Source organism: Pseudonaja textilis, chromosome Z (genome assembly GCF_049901715.1).
Source record: "Pseudonaja textilis isolate UNSWEBS1 chromosome Z, rPseTex1.2, whole genome shotgun sequence".
NCBI classification, from domain to species: domain Eukaryota; kingdom Metazoa; phylum Chordata; class Lepidosauria; order Squamata; family Elapidae; genus Pseudonaja; species Pseudonaja textilis.
The window spans coordinates 24024944-24041204 of record NC_142008.1 but is presented as its reverse complement, the minus strand read 5'-3'; the positions used below and the strand labels follow the sequence as shown (position 1 = coordinate 24041204).

The window sequence follows — 16261 nt, the reverse complement described above, 5'->3', positions numbered from 1 at the left end:
ACACCACCAAGCTGTCAGGAATACCCAACACTCCAGAAGATAGGCTTAAGATTCAGAAGGATTTTGCCAGGCTTGAACATTGGACACTATCTAACAAAATGAAATTCAATTGTGAAAAAAAATAAGGTTCTACATTTAAGAAAGAAAAACCAAATGCACAGGTACAGTATAAAAGCAATTGTGAGAAAGAACTTGGAGTCCTAGTGGACAATCACTTAAATATGAGCTAGCAGTTTGCTGCAGTTGCCAAAGAAATCCAACGCAGTCCTAAGCTGCATAAACAGAAGGATAGAATCAAGATCACGTGAAGTGTTAATACCACTTTATAATGCTTTGGTAAGGCCACACTTGGATTACCTCATCCAGTTTTGGTCACCACGATGTAAAAAAAACGTTGAGACTCTAGAAAGAGTGCAGAGAAGAGCAACAAAGATGATTAAGTGACTGGAGACTAAAACATATAAAGAATGGTAGCTGTAATTGGGCAAGTCTAATTTAATGAAAAGAAGGACTAGGAGTGACATGATAGCAGTCTTCCGAAATCTCAGGGGTTGCCACAAAAAAGTGGGAGTCAAGCTATTCTCCAAAACACCTGAGCGCACAACAAGAAGCAATGGATGGAAACTAATCAAGGAGAGAAGCAACCTAGAATTAAAGATAAATTTCCTGACAGTTAGAACAATTAATTAGTGGAACAACTTGCCTCCAGAAGTTGTGAATTCTCGAACACTGGAAGTTTTTAAGAAGAGATGGGACAACCATTTGTCTGAAATGGTATAAGGTTTCCTACCTGAACAGGGGGTTGGACTAGAAGACTTCCAAGGTCCCTTCCAATTCTGTTATTCTATTCTATTGTATTCCTATTCCCATTCTATTCTATTCTTTACAAAACTTGAGAAGCTATGGTATATTCCACCTAGGCAAATAAATATGGAAAAGAGAATCTGACTTGAAATTACAGCCACCAACTGTTAGCAACACCAACTGTTAGCAATACTAAATCTCTGACAGCACTGCAGCTTTCACAAAGCATAGAAAAAGCAGGCAGCAAGCCAACTTTCCTTCCTTCTCCCCCACCCCTCAGTACCAAGCTATTTGGCTACATAAGTAATTGCAGATAGAGGTGGGGAAGGATTTAGGGGATGTTGAAAGCTTTAAAAAGTATCCTAGATTAAGTTAAAATGGAAAATAGATTAGGAGATATTAATTAGAATATAGGACCAATGAATTAGAACTGGATAGAGACTAGGAAGAAGAACAAAGAAGAACAAATATAGAAACAGAATCTAAAACTAAGGGTCTTTTATTATAAAGAAAAATATTTTCTGTAGTAGTAAAATCCTTTTTGAAGGGAATGATTTAGCCTTTTTCTTATTCATGTACCATCTATCCAAAGATCTATGGCTTTTCTCTCACTGTGCTACTTACTCATTTCTGGTTCAGCAGTAAGATCAGCGGTTACAAAATTGGAAGGAAATAATCCTGTCCCTTGATGAGTTTCACCTTTCCACCAGTTTGTATCACTATGAATGATGAAGAAAATAATTACTTAGAATGGAAAAACAAAGGGTCGAGCAGTGACAAGTTGCATTCCATTTCTACCCACCAAAATACTTTGGACAGCATCCTTGATTAATTCTTGAAGCCACTAAATTAAATACACCCTTTTATCTACTTATCTGTAGATTTATTAAGAAATGAATAATTCATGTGAAACTAGTAAGATAAAGAGCAACTATTAAGAGAACTCTAAGGAATATGGAACACAAGGTATCTTTAAAAAGCAGCTTTCGTTTAGTAAAAGTCATTAATTCAGTAAAACCTTGATTTTACAAAGGAATAAAGACATGGTATTAGTTATTGTGAAGTCTGATTTATAGTTTGCAATAAATTTTACATAATTTACATATAATGTTAATAAACAATGTAAAAAGTATTTGGTCATTGCCTGATATTTTTGCCGACAGGGAATTTTACTATATTACAAATGAATTGCTGTCATAAAAATTAAAAAATATCTTCCTTGGATTATGATTTCAAATTTTAAAAAATATTTAAATTAATGTTCTAGAATAGTGCCTTTTATAATACCAAATTACATTAGCTTTCTTAGATTAGTTGCCCAAAATTAAATTGTACAGAACCAGGATGAAAACACTGTTTTATGCTGATATATGAGGAAGTGACTTTAAAAAACCCAAACTGAGTTTCAATCAGTTTTAAGAAGTGATAAATTATCAAGAACTTGGATACTGGAATACCTTGATTTAAATAAATAAATGAACTGGAAAGGTACATTGGCTTATCTGAATGTTCATTTTCTGTCTTGGAGGAGTGAGTCCAGATAGGATGGGTTATATCAGCTTAAATCAATAGAGCTGAGCCTGCTCAAAAGCAAGCTCCACCCCTTTGCTGTGGCCACTCCCCACCTTTCGACAAAGCATCAAGATAGACAGGACGTGATTCAACTAATGCAGATAAACAGACACACATTAATTCACCCCACTAGCCCACCCCAGACCAAACCAGGGTGGGGCTGGACTCACTCCACCAAGACGGAAAATGAACATTCAGGTAAGCCAATGTTCCTTTTCCTGTCTATGGTTATGTGAGTCCAGATAGGATGGGACATACCCAATCCTGCTAATTCCAGGGAGGGCAATAGTCTGGTCCTACTTACATCAGTGTTCATGTACACTTTGCAAGACTCTCTGCCAAAAGCGGCATACGCCGCAGGAAAGGCATCAATGCGATAATGGTGGATAAAAGGAGACAGAGAAGACCAGGTGGCTGCTCTGCAAAACTCCTCAATGGGGGCTTGGGTAGCCAGGCCGCTATTGTTGTCGAACTTCTGGGTGAATGTGCTGTCACCCCTCTTGGAATCAGAAGAGCCGGTGTGATAAGCCTTAGAAATGCAAGCCCTAATCCACCTGCCCACCGTCATTGGCGACACCTTCAACCCCAAGGAACCGGGTTGAAATGAGAAGAACAGAGCCTCCATCCTGTGGAACGGCCGGGTCCTCTGGATGTAAGTCTTCAACGCCCTTCATACATGCCATGATCGCTCGAGAGAATGGGCAGGAGAAGGGCAAAAATTGAGAAGGACAACTTCCTGTGCTCCATGAAATCTGGAATTGATTTTAGGAATAAAGGAGGTATCTAACCGAAATACCACTCTGTCTGCATGGAAAACACACAAGAGCTCTCCTTGACAGAAAGAGCAGTTAACTCAGAGATCCTCCTAGCCGAGGTGATGGCTATGAGGAAAGCCACCTTGAGAGAGAGGATATATAAAGTTATGGATTTATGTGGTTCAAAAGGTGGAGACATTCAGGCTTTTAGAACTTTGGGAAGATCCCAAGTGAGAAATCTGGAAACCACTGGTGATCTTAAATTCGATGCCCCTACGAATGGTCTGACTGACAGGGAACCTTTTCGGTGTAAAAACAAAACCGAGGAAAGGGCTGCAACCTGTCTATGCAAGGTATTAGTGGAGAGTCCCTTGTTGAGACCCTCCTGCAAAAAATCCAAAATATTAGTCACAGAAGCCGAAATGGGGGAAATTTTGGATTTCAAACACCACTGGCAGAAAACTTTCCAAGTGGCCTGATAAATTCTGTTAGTGGAAGGCCATCTGGCTACTAAGATGGTCTGGATGGCCTTCTCAGAAATCTTTTGCTTCCTTAGAGCACTCCGTTCAACCACCATGCGGTCAGCTGGAACCACTGAGGATCCAGGTGTGAGACTTCTCCCTGGAGAAGGGAGACTTTGAGAGGAGGGATCCTACAAGGAGTGGAGCATGAAAGGTTCGCCAGATCCACGAACCAAGGATATCTGGGCCAGTATGGAGCTATTAACAATACTTCTGCCTCCTCCTCCAAAATTTTCCAAATCACCACTGGTAACAACAGGAAGAGGAGGGAAGGCATACAGCAGCCCTCAAGGCCAACGGCACCTCAGGGCATAGCTCCCTTCTGCCCCCTGGTGCGTGAACCTGGTGAAGAATCTGGGAAGTCAGGCATTGGCCAAAGAGGCAAACAGGTCCACAACTGGAAGTCCAAATATCTGAACCAGCTCCTGAAACAGAAGAGGGAAAATACTCCACTCTGAGGGGTCAATTTTTGTTCTACTTAGCTAATCTGCTTGTGTATTATTCCCACCCCCGGATGTGTTCCGCCCCTAATCGAAAGGAGATTCTTTTCTGCCCAGAATCCAAGACCTTCAGCCTCTAACACAAGAGCTTGGGATCTGGTACCTCCCTGTCTATTAATGTGTGCCTTGGCGGTGGTGTTGTTCGTCAAGGACATGAGAATGAAAAATGTGTAACCTAAATTGTTTGAGAGCAAACCTAACAGCTCTTAATTCTAACCAATTAATTACTCTTCCCTTTTACTGAGGGGGACCACAGACCCTGTGCCAAGTTCAAGTCTAGATGGGCTCCCCAGCCGTAAAGACTGGCATCCATGATGATGACTATACAGGAAGGTTCTTTGAATGATTGTCCAGCGTGCAAGGCCAGAGAAGACCACTATAACAATCACCTTTTGATTGATGTAGGGACGGAGAACCTAATAGCCAAAAGACTCCTGCCCGCCTTTTGATGTGGCAAAAGGAACCATTGAAGCTTTCTGGAGTGAAGCCTGGCCCAAGGTACAATGGAGATGGTGGAAATCATACTCCCTAATAGTTGGGATAGAGAAGCCAGAGAGGAAGAAAGAGCCTTTACAATCTTCCCAATCATAGACAGCACACTGTCACTCCTCTCTTGTGAGAGAAAAACTTTGTAAGAAAGTGTATCTATGTTAGCCCCCAAATGCAATAAACTTGTGGTAGGAGAAAAATGGGTTTTCTTCTCATTTATGGAAAACCTGTCGTCTTGTAACGTGTTAATGGTAATCTGTAGATCCTTTAGGGCTTGGTCTGTAGAAGAAGACTGGATTAAAATGTCATCAAAGTAAGACTGAACCCTAATGGGGATACTCCTCAAACGGGCTGCTAGGGCTGCCAAGATTTTTGTGAAAACCCTGGGTGCAGAGGACAAGCCAAAGGGCATGGCCCTGTATTGGAAATGTTTGCCTTGGTAAGTGAAACGTAAGTATTGCCTATGTGAATGGCAAATTCTGATATGAAGATAAGCTTCAGTGAGATCTATAGAAGTGAGGAAGTCACCCTCCCAGTTGCTAGCCAAGATAGTCTGTAGTGAATGCATCCTGAAACGCTTGTACATTACAAATTTATTGAGCTTTTTAAGATCTAAGATGGCTCGCCATCCCCCAGATGATTTAGGTACCACAGACAGAAATAAAATCCCTTGCCCTGTTGGTCAATGGGGACCTTTTGTATGGCCCTGATGTCTAAAAGTTGTTGAATTGCCTGTTCCACCATCCATCTACGAGATGGAATTCTGGAGACTGAACAAGGTACAAAAAATCTGGGAGGAAGAGATCAAAATTCGAGGGATAGACCCTGTTCTAACAGTTTATAACACCGAAGCGTTGGATGTGATAGTTTCCCATTGGGCAGCAAAATGGGATAATCTGCTCCCAATGGGAGGACTACTGCTATCTTTATCAGGAGTGTCTGAAGAAGCGACTTCCTCCCCCATGAAAGGGCCTCTTGCCTGAGTACTGCGGTCTGTCATAGGCTGCTCTGTCCTGAGGGCGTTCTTGCCAGTTCTAGGGTTGCCTCTGGGACCCTTGAGCCCATGAAGTGCCCTCTCCTCTGAAAGAGGATCTACAGTTATAAGGAGCAGCCCTGAAATTGGAGTGTCGATTTAGAGAAGGAAGATACTTCTACTTGTCCCTGGTTTCAACCAGGTGCAGCTCCAGGACCTCACCAAACAGCTTGTCCCCTTTTACCAACCATCTGCTCGCCAACTCTTCAGCCAAAACATTCTACAGGCAGCGATGGATGTGGCGATGGCCTTGGAGGCAAACCTGGCACTATTCAAAGTAGCGTCTGTGGTGAATTCTGCCTCTGTGACCAACTTATGGATATCTTGATGAATTCTCACTTCAGATGCAGGGACTCAGTCCTGCAATTGGGGAAGCCACCGTAGAGAGGATCTTATGAAAAAAGAGGCGGCTAACGCCACCTTGACTGGCGTCAGCAGCTGCCAGGTGAGTGCACTGGAGAGATTGCTCAATCCTCTTATCCTCAGCTTTTAGTGCCTCCTCAGGATCTGCCGGATTGGATGAGGCAGAGATCATAGCCGCAACCGGTGCATCAATGTCGGTACCTGTAGGGAGCTGGTTAGGTCGGGCCCCATAGTGAAGAAACGCCTCTCATTGGCTGACAGCGATAAGGAAGTACCAGGGGCTTCCATCTGTTTTTGTATAACATTGAGGAATAATCGAGGGACAGGCACCATTTCTGGTCTTACAGCTGGTTCATTGAAAAATTGATCAGGTGGCACCATCACCCTCTGTTTCACCAACATCAGCCCCAGGCCCCAACTTTGCAGTTTTCTTGGCTTTGAATAATAAAGCCCTAAACTTCTGTGCATCAAAGATGCCAGTAAAGGAAGGTCTTTGAGGAGCCATATCCTCATCCTCTGAGAAATCAGATTATTTTTTCTCTTCTTCAAGGGTTCTGCCAGAAATGCTGGGTAAAGAAGGCACTGGGGAACCTCTGTCCCTGAAAGAGTAGGTTTCTCTAGCATGAAAAGACGGGTCTGGTTCTGATTGATCTGAGGCCTCAGAGATATTTCCTTTAGATGCTCAAAGAGCCTCTAGCACTCCCCTTCTGATAGCCTTAGCAATAATGTCTTCCAAATGAGCTGGAACAGCCTCTTCCTCTTCCTCAGAATTGTAAGGTTCAAGAACAGGTCTGGCCCTTTTAGGGGGAGGAGGAAGCAGCTCTGCCACAATTGTAGGCTCCCTATTATCCCTTTCAAGGTCTCCCAAAGGAGTTGGATCCCCAACTGCAGAAGAATTATCAGGGGACCAAATACCAGGGCGAGGGGGCGCAGTAGAGGTAGAAGGCCCTACTTCTAGTTGTAAAACTGGGAGTTGTGCAGACTGATCTGAACCATCATCAGGAAGGGAAGATCTCCTGCCCTTCCCCCCAGCCACATGGTGGCGTTTCTCCAACCTTTTTCCAGAAGCCTTTGGTTCTTTCTGGACCTCTGGTTCAGCTCTGGCTTCAGAGGCCTTCCTCTTCTGTCTGCCTCTGGATTTTCCTTTGGAAGTGGAAGGGCTGGACTCCCTTTCTTGTTCTTTATCAGCCATCTCACCTGGAGAATGAATTAATTCACAAGAAAGAGGCCAAGAAGGGAGGGGACCTGCTGGAAGGAGGGAAGAGTATTAATAAATCCAATCACAAGGGAATAATGCAATAAAAAAGCCAGATCCAGAAACAAATTAATCACCTTACCTGGGAAGCTGGCTTAGCAAGCCTTTGAAGGCTACTACTGGGCTGCAGCCACACCCTGCCAGTCATACCAGGTTTTGGACCTGCAAACAGGTCAGAAAGGCGTCCACGCAATTTCTCAGTGCTGGAATGCAACGCAGCACTGGCAACGTGATCAGTAGCACCCTCAGCTGGGAGTAATCCCTGCCAGCTGGGATCGGGCCGATGCCTGATCAAGCGGCTGCCTTGCTTTCTCCAATCCTTCTGCAAAGTTCTCCTATGGCTTCTGCTCTCCAGTCTTCTAGCCGCTGCTGCAGGCTGCTGCGCTGTGCGTTTTACAGCCAAGGCAATCCTCTCAGCAAAGCAGGAAAATGAAAGAGAAACTGCAAGCGGTTTTTGCTGCTGCCGGGCTGCCACACCAATCAGCTGGTGGCCCTTATCAGGCTGATTGCCTGGAGCCATCCCACGTGGCCCTGGCTCCATGCGCTGTGCCTAAAGCCTTTTGAGCAATTTTGAAGCTCTGGGAGCGAAAATCAGCCCAATCACTTGAATCCAGCAGTTTACAAGCCTCAAAGTTGCCTTTTAAAACTTTTTTTCCTTTAACGATCAGGGTCCTTTGCAAAACAAGTCTAGTCCTGGCTAAGACTGAGTCAAAAACTGGGGAGTGGCCACAGCAAAGGGGCGGAGCTTGAATTTGAGCAGACTCAGTCCTATTGGTTTAAGCTGATATAACCCATCTTATCTGGACTCACGTAACCACAGACAGGAAAATTGAGTAGACTTCATTTCTATTTACATTTCTATTACATAATGTTGAGCTAATATTTTTTTCTAAATAATTAAGACGGACACATAATCCAACAAATTATCAATCAAGTGGCACACTTTATTAGATTGCAAGAGCTAAAATGTTTCTTGCTTAAAATGATGCATTTTGCCATTACTGTAGTGGTGATCCTTGTTTACTAACTACTCATTCAGAGACTGTTTAAATTTATGATGTCATTGATAGAGCAGTACTTAGGATTGATTCCAAAAGTCTCAGCCATTGCTGTGTCCCCACAGTTACATGATTGTCACTCAGATGCTTAGTGACCATCTCAGAACTGCAACACTGCAGCATCCTGAGATCATGATTGCCATTTGAAACCTTCACTGACAGCTCACAAGCAAAATTACTGGAAAAGGAGGCAGGAGATCACAAATGGTGACCATGGGACATTGCACTTAAAAATGGTAAGGTAATTTGCTTGACGATGGCAACCAGAAGTGCCATTACTAAGAAGTGCAGTTACATAACATCATTCTTTACAACTGTTTTAACTAGTAATTGAATTCCTATTCAGGCAATGCAAGCATTAATTTGAATTAGTGCTGAAATGCAAATAAGAAATAAGAAAAAAATAATTGCTAAAGATATTTTACCATTTCAAATATATTACTGCTACAAAATTCCATTCTTCCCTTTAAAAGGATTAAAAAAACTACTAACTTCAGTTTTTCTGTAGGCCCATGGACAATTTAATTTGTGCTTTGCTATGAGACCAAAGCTTTAATATAAACAGTATTTTTCTTCATTTTTATTATCCTACATAACAAAACTACTGTAGAACTTGTATTCATTTTGATTAATTAGCCTTTTCTGTTTCTACAACTCAGGTTTTATTTTTAGCATCCTGTCACATGTACTCACTGCATTATACTAAAATATTGTATGCATTGTTATTGATGTTTTAGAAAGAGTTTAGACTTTAGACATTTTTACTGTCTTTTCTAAATAATCTCCATCACCTTTTAAAGGGATTAAGAATATACAAACCTGCTGAATATCATTACTGTGCCCAAGACAACATACTGATTTCACTCCCCCAAAAATATTAATGGAAAAACTGTTTTTGCGATACAGCAAAACAATGCTGCACAAGAATTTCGTAAGACAGGCTGTGATTTACTGTAGTAACCAAACAGTTGGGGAATTGGCATGCAAGTCATCAGTAAACTCCTACAACCATTACATGATACTTTACAAAAGGAAATGGTTGCATACTATTGACTTACATTTTCTCAGATGGCAATAAACAAATTCATTCTGTCCATACTTCTTTAGACTCCCACCAACTATTTTTTTCATTCCAAAATTAGGCCAAATAAAAGAATCTTTTTCAAAAATGCTGATGCTCCAGAACAGATGCACTATCAGAAGGTACTAACTGAATAAGCCAGTTACCTGATTTAAATACAGTATAAACTGAAGACTGAGTTTGCATATCGCTAACATGCCAAACAAATGGCGAAGTTCTATGTGTGAACCAGAGGCTATGGCATAACATCTTACAAAACCATACTTTCTGATGCTCTAAAACACTAGCTCCATTCAGACATTTGTGTGGAGAGCTCAAAGTGGAATAAAAACAGATCAGAACCACTCCCCAACCTCAATATATTCCGGCAGGAAATCTAAAGAGGAAATTGTACTTGTGTACACTTAAAAGCAAGGACCACCATCAGCCTTTTGAAATCCACATTAAACAAACAATTGTATTCACATATAGTGCTTATGGTTTTCCACATAAAAAAGCTTTTTTTTCTGGAAGTGGCCTATCTGTATTCATTTTAGTAGATCCTATTATTTAAAAAAAAAACACAAAGATTGAAAAAAAACAAATAACACTAGTCTACTAGAATTATGTCTAACGGATAAGCATAATCTGATTCATGTTATTCAAAAGAATATAAAATGTCCAAAGATCATTAAAACATAGGCCACAGTCCTACTGAACTGGACAGCATCAAATTTTCATAATTGAAAATAACAAATATGAACCAAAATGTTTAACAATTCTCTATTTCCAAGAGATACTCCTTTTACCTGTCATCAAGAACAGTGATAAGTTCTCCAGCTTTAAATGTTAATTCATTATCTTCAGCAGCTTCAAAATCATAAATTGCTCGAACATTTCGCCCCTCATGTTTGTGATTTGTTGAGAGAGTTGTAGTGTTTGGATAAAGAGTAGAAAGTGGTGTTTGCTGTTGTCTTTGTTCTTTCAGTGATAATTCAATAGCTGTGAAATAAAAAAAACAAAGAAAAGAAATTCTCCTTTCAGTTGTGTGATTATTTGCATAATATATCTTTCAAAGTAAAAGTGGAAATATTCATTTAAAGCACAACTTATACTGAAGATATACAATTATGCCTACTAAAACAGTAAGGTTCATGAACTGATTCTCATGTCAGCATTTTAATATTCTTGGATAACATACTCCAACTTTTAAAAATTACTAAAGTTTAAGTTTATTTGAGGACAAAGCAATTATGCAGAATAAAAGAAAGGGAAAATGCTTCATAAATTACACATCAGTATAAATATGAGAAGACCTACCTGATACCAGTTTAAAAGATATATTAGATATATACATAAGACCTGCTTGTTTAAAACAAAAAAGACTATTTCCTGTGTCATTTCTAAGCAGCGGAATGCCCCTTTGGAGAAGTGACTGACCCATTCTGTCATCAAAACAATTTTAAAATATATATTTTCCATTTAACCTAACATATTAACTAACAGACTAATACATTAATAATGGTCAATATATTTTATTGGCTTTTAATCTTTTTCAGTATAGAGTTAATTCTGTTTTTAATTCATGTTGCATGGTATTCTTATTAGCCAGCTTAAATACCTTTTTCCTCTGATGGAAAAGTAAGATATAAATCCAATTCAAGTACTATTATCTCATTTATCATATCTCCCCGATCTCTTTCTGGACAGCTTAATCTTCATTATCACATATGCAAAGGAGTAACAGTAGTACTAATAAATTTATAATGTACCTATAATTAAATGCAGTGTAGAAATTAGGATTTTGGCCCTAGAGTCCATAACTACTCACATTTGTATTTCTTTCTGGTGCTGTTATTTGGATGAGTTTTATATTCAGTCTTTTTCTAACTATTTTTCTTCTTTGCAAGTTATTTGACATTTTAGTGGAATTTGGCCAGAATGTATTCTGCAGAGCCTTCAAAGTAAAATAAGATTAAAACAACATAGATTAAGGTGTTGTCTTAGTCTCACGTTATTTTCAAGGCTCTATAGAATACATTTTGAACAACAATCACTAAGGTTTAAAATAAGCATATATAAATATATAATGTAAGCATTATATAACCTCTTATTATTTTCTTTTGACTTCCTATTTACAATGCTGGTTGTATAATAATTCTTCTTTTGAAGCCAAATTCTCTGGTTGCCAACTTCCTTGGAAAACAGTTTATTTCATAATTGGTACTCAGCAATAATTAAGCTTTAGTCCCAAGTACATCTGTCCACACATTAGTTGTATTGCCAAATAAATGTGTTTTGGCATCATTGTTTAGGCCAGCTTTTTTTCCTATTTTTTCATTTCACAACAAAAAGCTACTGAATATTTTCAAAACTACATTTTCATACAAAGAATGTATATATATCCTCCAATATAGCATATTAACCGTACAATTATTGATTTTTATTAGATTTTTTTTAAAAAATACCAACTGTAAATGTTGAATGTTTATATTGTCTTTAAATTAAACCAACCTTTAGCTAAATCCTCTTCTTCTTTCTTATTTGCTACTGTTCCAGGATCTTTGGCTACTAGAGCTGGGCTTGCTTTTGCTTGTTCTGCAGCCTGATCAAAACATAGAGGAACAATACTTAAATTTAAAAGAATTATTGTAATATATTCAATCTATTAAAAATGGTCCCATTGTTTTAACATATTTCCAATTGGCTTTGAAAAGTCAAATAGACCAATGGTCTATGAAGGAAGCATACTGTTCTAAAAAATACAAATCTGCAAATACCCACCCAGAAAAAAACTACTTAAGTTTCATTCTAAATTCAAAGATATGCATGACAGGAATTGATAGAACTTGGTATATCTGTTAAGACGTTCACTAAACATGTAACGCCTAAAATATAAGAATATAATCTATATGAACTAGGTAATAGTAACTTATTCATTAAATAAAAAGCAAATTCTTTTTGCACTTAAATGCCTTTTTCATTATAAAAACAGCACCTATGGATATGAACATGATACTTCATTATGTTCACTCCACTGATTTCTTTGTTGAGGTCAGGAAACAAGTAGTCTACAATTGCTATAACAGGTCAGGCATGCAGTTTTTCAAGGTTAAGGGAGAGTTCAGGAGTGCTGGTGGTATTCAGGCTTCACTAGACATGCTTCTTTACCATTCAGGGCTACATAACTCTGACAGTTTCTGGAACAGGATCGGTTTTAAAATCAATGGTCTGAATATAGTAACAATGGCAAGTTTTACTGCTTGCAAAAGCACAAGCAATGATAAATTTTGTTAGCGGATTAGAGGATGTCAAGTTAGGTCTTGTCAATTCCGTTTTCAGTGACTGGGAACTCAAATGATTAGCATTTGAACATTAAATAAATTGTTTTATGAACTGGCATATCTGAAAATCAATGTATTAGAAACCAAGTTGCTTGCCTGAGACAGAAAATCAATACAACGTGAATTGTTTCCTTGAGAAATGTGAATGAAAAATGAGAAAAGATAGGATGAAGAATAAATAAATGCTGAACAAATATGGACTGAATACCAAGTGAGTGACACAATATGAAAGAAGGATGTTGAAGTGAACCAGTTCTACAGAGAGAATTAAATTTCATTCCTTCCATATAAAGGAAGATAGAATATTACAAGAGGAAGAGGAAGACCAATTAAATCATAGTTAAATTTTGGTATTAAAAAACATCTGGGTGATTTTGGACCAGTCGCTCTCTCTCTCTCAGCCAAACCCACCTCATAGGGTTATTACAGGGAAAACAGGAGGGAGAAAAAATATTAGATATGTCCATCTCCTTGAGTTATTTATAAAAAAAAAAAGTGGAATAAAAATAAAATAAATAAAAATTGATGGAACTAATGAAGGCCAAAAAAGAGAAAGATGTAGTTTAAAGAACAAAAGGCTATGTATGAAGTAGTATATAGAAATGTACTAGAAGTATAGAAGCAGTAAAAATATAGGAAGCAAGAACAGTTTATTAGGACACAAAGATAATAGTTATTTATTACCACTTTACCTGTGAACCAATAACTGGAAACATGACACCCTGTTCCTTAAGGTTTTTTATCATAGCAGATATTAGACTAAGTTGAGGATCATTCTTGAATTCATCTGTCCATTCGACCATGAGTGCTTTTAACTTTTCACAAACCTTTGGATGACCCTGTGAAAAGGGTAAAATATTTACTGTAAGATCATCAGACTCAGCCTTAATTACTGTTTTAGACTGATATCCCTAGACAAATGGACTAATTTCTAATAGCATTCAGAGGATACAAAACTATTTTTCAAAAATGTTTTTTAAAATGTGCTTTCAATCTCACGCAAATATATACACTTCTGGGCTATTCCCATTGGGTTCATAACCTCTGGTGATCACAGAAAAAGAAGTGCAAGATCTATTTTACAGACAAAAGCCAGGAAAAGCACCAGGGCCAGACAAGATAACTCCTTCTTGCTTAAAAGTCTGTGCTGACCAATTGGTCCCCATCTTCACCCGAATCTTCAATAGATTACTGGAGATATGCTATGTTCCTTCCTGCTTCAAACGTTCTACCATCATCCCAGTGCCAAAGAAGCCCTCCATCAAGGAACTGAATGACTACAGACCAGTTGCTCTAAAATTGGTAGTTATGAAAATCTTTGAAAGGCTAGTGCTGTCCCACCTGAAAACCATCACGGATCCGCTGTTAGATTCCATGCAGTTTGCATACTGAGCAAATAGATCGACAGATGATGCTGTTAACATGGCTCTGCATTACATCCTACAACACCTTGAATCTCCAAATACCTATGCAAGGGTCCTCTTTGTAGACTTTAGTTCAGCATTCAATACCATCGTTCCAGACATTCTTCTAACTAAATTAAACCAGTTAACAGTACCTGAACACACTTGTAAGTGGATCATAAGCTTCTTAACAGACAGGAAGCAACAGGTGAACTAGGAGAAGCACATCTGATACCTATACAATTAGCACAGCCCCTCCCCAAGGCTGTGTGCTTTCTCCACATCTCCCTATATACCAATGACTGCATCTCAAACGATCCATCGGTTAAAATACTGAAGTTTACAGATGACACAACAACGATCAGTCTCATTCGAGACAATGACGAATCTGCATACAGACAGGAGGTTGTACAACTTGCCTCATGGTGTAACTGGAACAATCTGGAACTGAACACACTCAAAACCGTAGAAATGGTGGTAGACTTTAGAAAAATATTCTCCCATACTACCACCTCTTACAATACTAGACAACACAGTATCAATAGTAGAGACCTTCAGATTTCTAGGTTCTATTGTATCACATGACCTAAAATGGACACCTAACATCAAAAACGCCATCAAAAAGTGGGACTTCCGATTTGCCAGGCAGCGGCAGAGATTCGTGACACCGCGCGATCCCTGCTGCGCTCTCTGCCGAGGTGCCTCCGATCCGTTTGGATTTGGAGGATATAGCTGCCCCATAGAGGCAGCTGAAGATAGGGAGGACCCGGACAGGGGTTTGGGGGGTGTCGCAGACCCCCTCCCCAGCCGGCAAAACCCCCTTTTCCCAAGGCGGAGGAGCGGCGGTCAGCAATGGCTGCCACAAAGAAGCCTACAGCTGGACAAGATTGTGCAGGAGGAATAAAGTGGGAAGAGTCGCGAAGAAGTGAAAGTTGTTTTTGCTGACCGGGATAAAGTAAGAGAAAGTACCCAGGAACTTGAAATTTGCCAAAGATAAATTGTTTCCAGAGAGATTTACAAGCGGCAAATGGAATTTTAAAAAGGAAAGTTTTCTTTCTTTCTTTTCACTCTCCTTCCTAACGTGACAGCGGATGGAACCATAAGAGAAATCAGTAAACCTGCATTGGAGGTAATTAAATGGTGAAGGGATAAGGATTTCTGAACATTTTTTTTTAAAAAATAACCTTTTTGCTGTGAGTGGGAAGGGAGAGGGAAAAAAAATTGGAGCAGAATTTGAAAATAAGAAGATTGCCTAGAATTTTAAAGAGTTATTAAACATTAATAAGACTTCTAAAAGATATTTTAAATGGAGCTTTGTGACTAAACAGTAACCCCAGAAAGAGAAAGTGAAGAAAGGAGAAAGTATTAAAAGAAACAGCTTATTTGGATTGTTTGGTGATCTTGGAATTTCTGAGAAATATCTTTGATTAAAAGCACTTGGGTGGTTGTTTGGAAAAACTTTTTCTTTCTACAATGGCATCACTTGTGGATGAATTGAAATTTGAAAACCAAAAATATAAAAAAGAACAAGAAGAAGGGAAGGATTCTCTTGGCACTCTTTTTCAATTTTTAAAAATGGCGGTTTGTACTTATGAAAAGCTGACTGCGCAACAGGATGACTGGGATAAAGAAGAAGCCATTTTTGATGAACAAATGACTTTATTTGGGGAAGGAAAGGAGAAAGAGGAAAAGGAAAAAAGGACTTTTAAGACTTGGAAAAACAACCCAAAAAGAGAAAAATAAGGTGAAAAGTGGATACTATGTTAGAAAACAACAGAAAGGAGGAAACCAGAAGAAGAAAAGGGAGGTGGAGACCAAGGGGGTAAAAAGGGCAAGGAGAAGAATAAGCAAGGGAGAAAGGAAGGGATGAGAAGCCTCAATGGTGAGGAGCAAGATGCAAAGAAACAAAATTCTTTTAGAGATAATGGGTAAACTATTGAAAAAGGGATTCTGGAAAGGTACATAAGATTGTATTTTTATATTTAGAAGTAATCTTAGAAAATTAGAAACAATATGTAATTCAAAATGTGATAAAACGTTTAGTGTAATTTAGTGAAACTTTTGTGAAGAAAAAGAAAGCAATGAAATAAATGAGAGAATTGGA

At 39.0% G+C, this 16261-nt stretch overlaps 1 protein-coding gene across 3 annotated transcripts in view; it reads right to left on the bottom strand.

Moving 5' to 3' along the window:
- Positions 1-16261, bottom strand: part of STAM (signal transducing adaptor molecule) — a 38182-nt gene that overhangs the window by 9590 nt on the left and 12331 nt on the right. For all 3 annotated transcript variants that reach the window (XM_026716076.2, XM_026716077.2, XM_087915670.1), the window contains exons 5-8: positions 13447-13593; positions 11925-12015; positions 10220-10412; positions 1429-1523 (exon numbers count right to left, since the gene is read on the bottom strand). In XM_026716076.2, coding sequence (XP_026571861.1) covers positions 1429-1523; positions 10220-10412; positions 11925-12015; positions 13447-13593 — 526 coding nt within the window. The remainder of the gene's footprint in view (positions 1-1428; positions 1524-10219; positions 10413-11924; positions 12016-13446; positions 13594-16261) is intronic.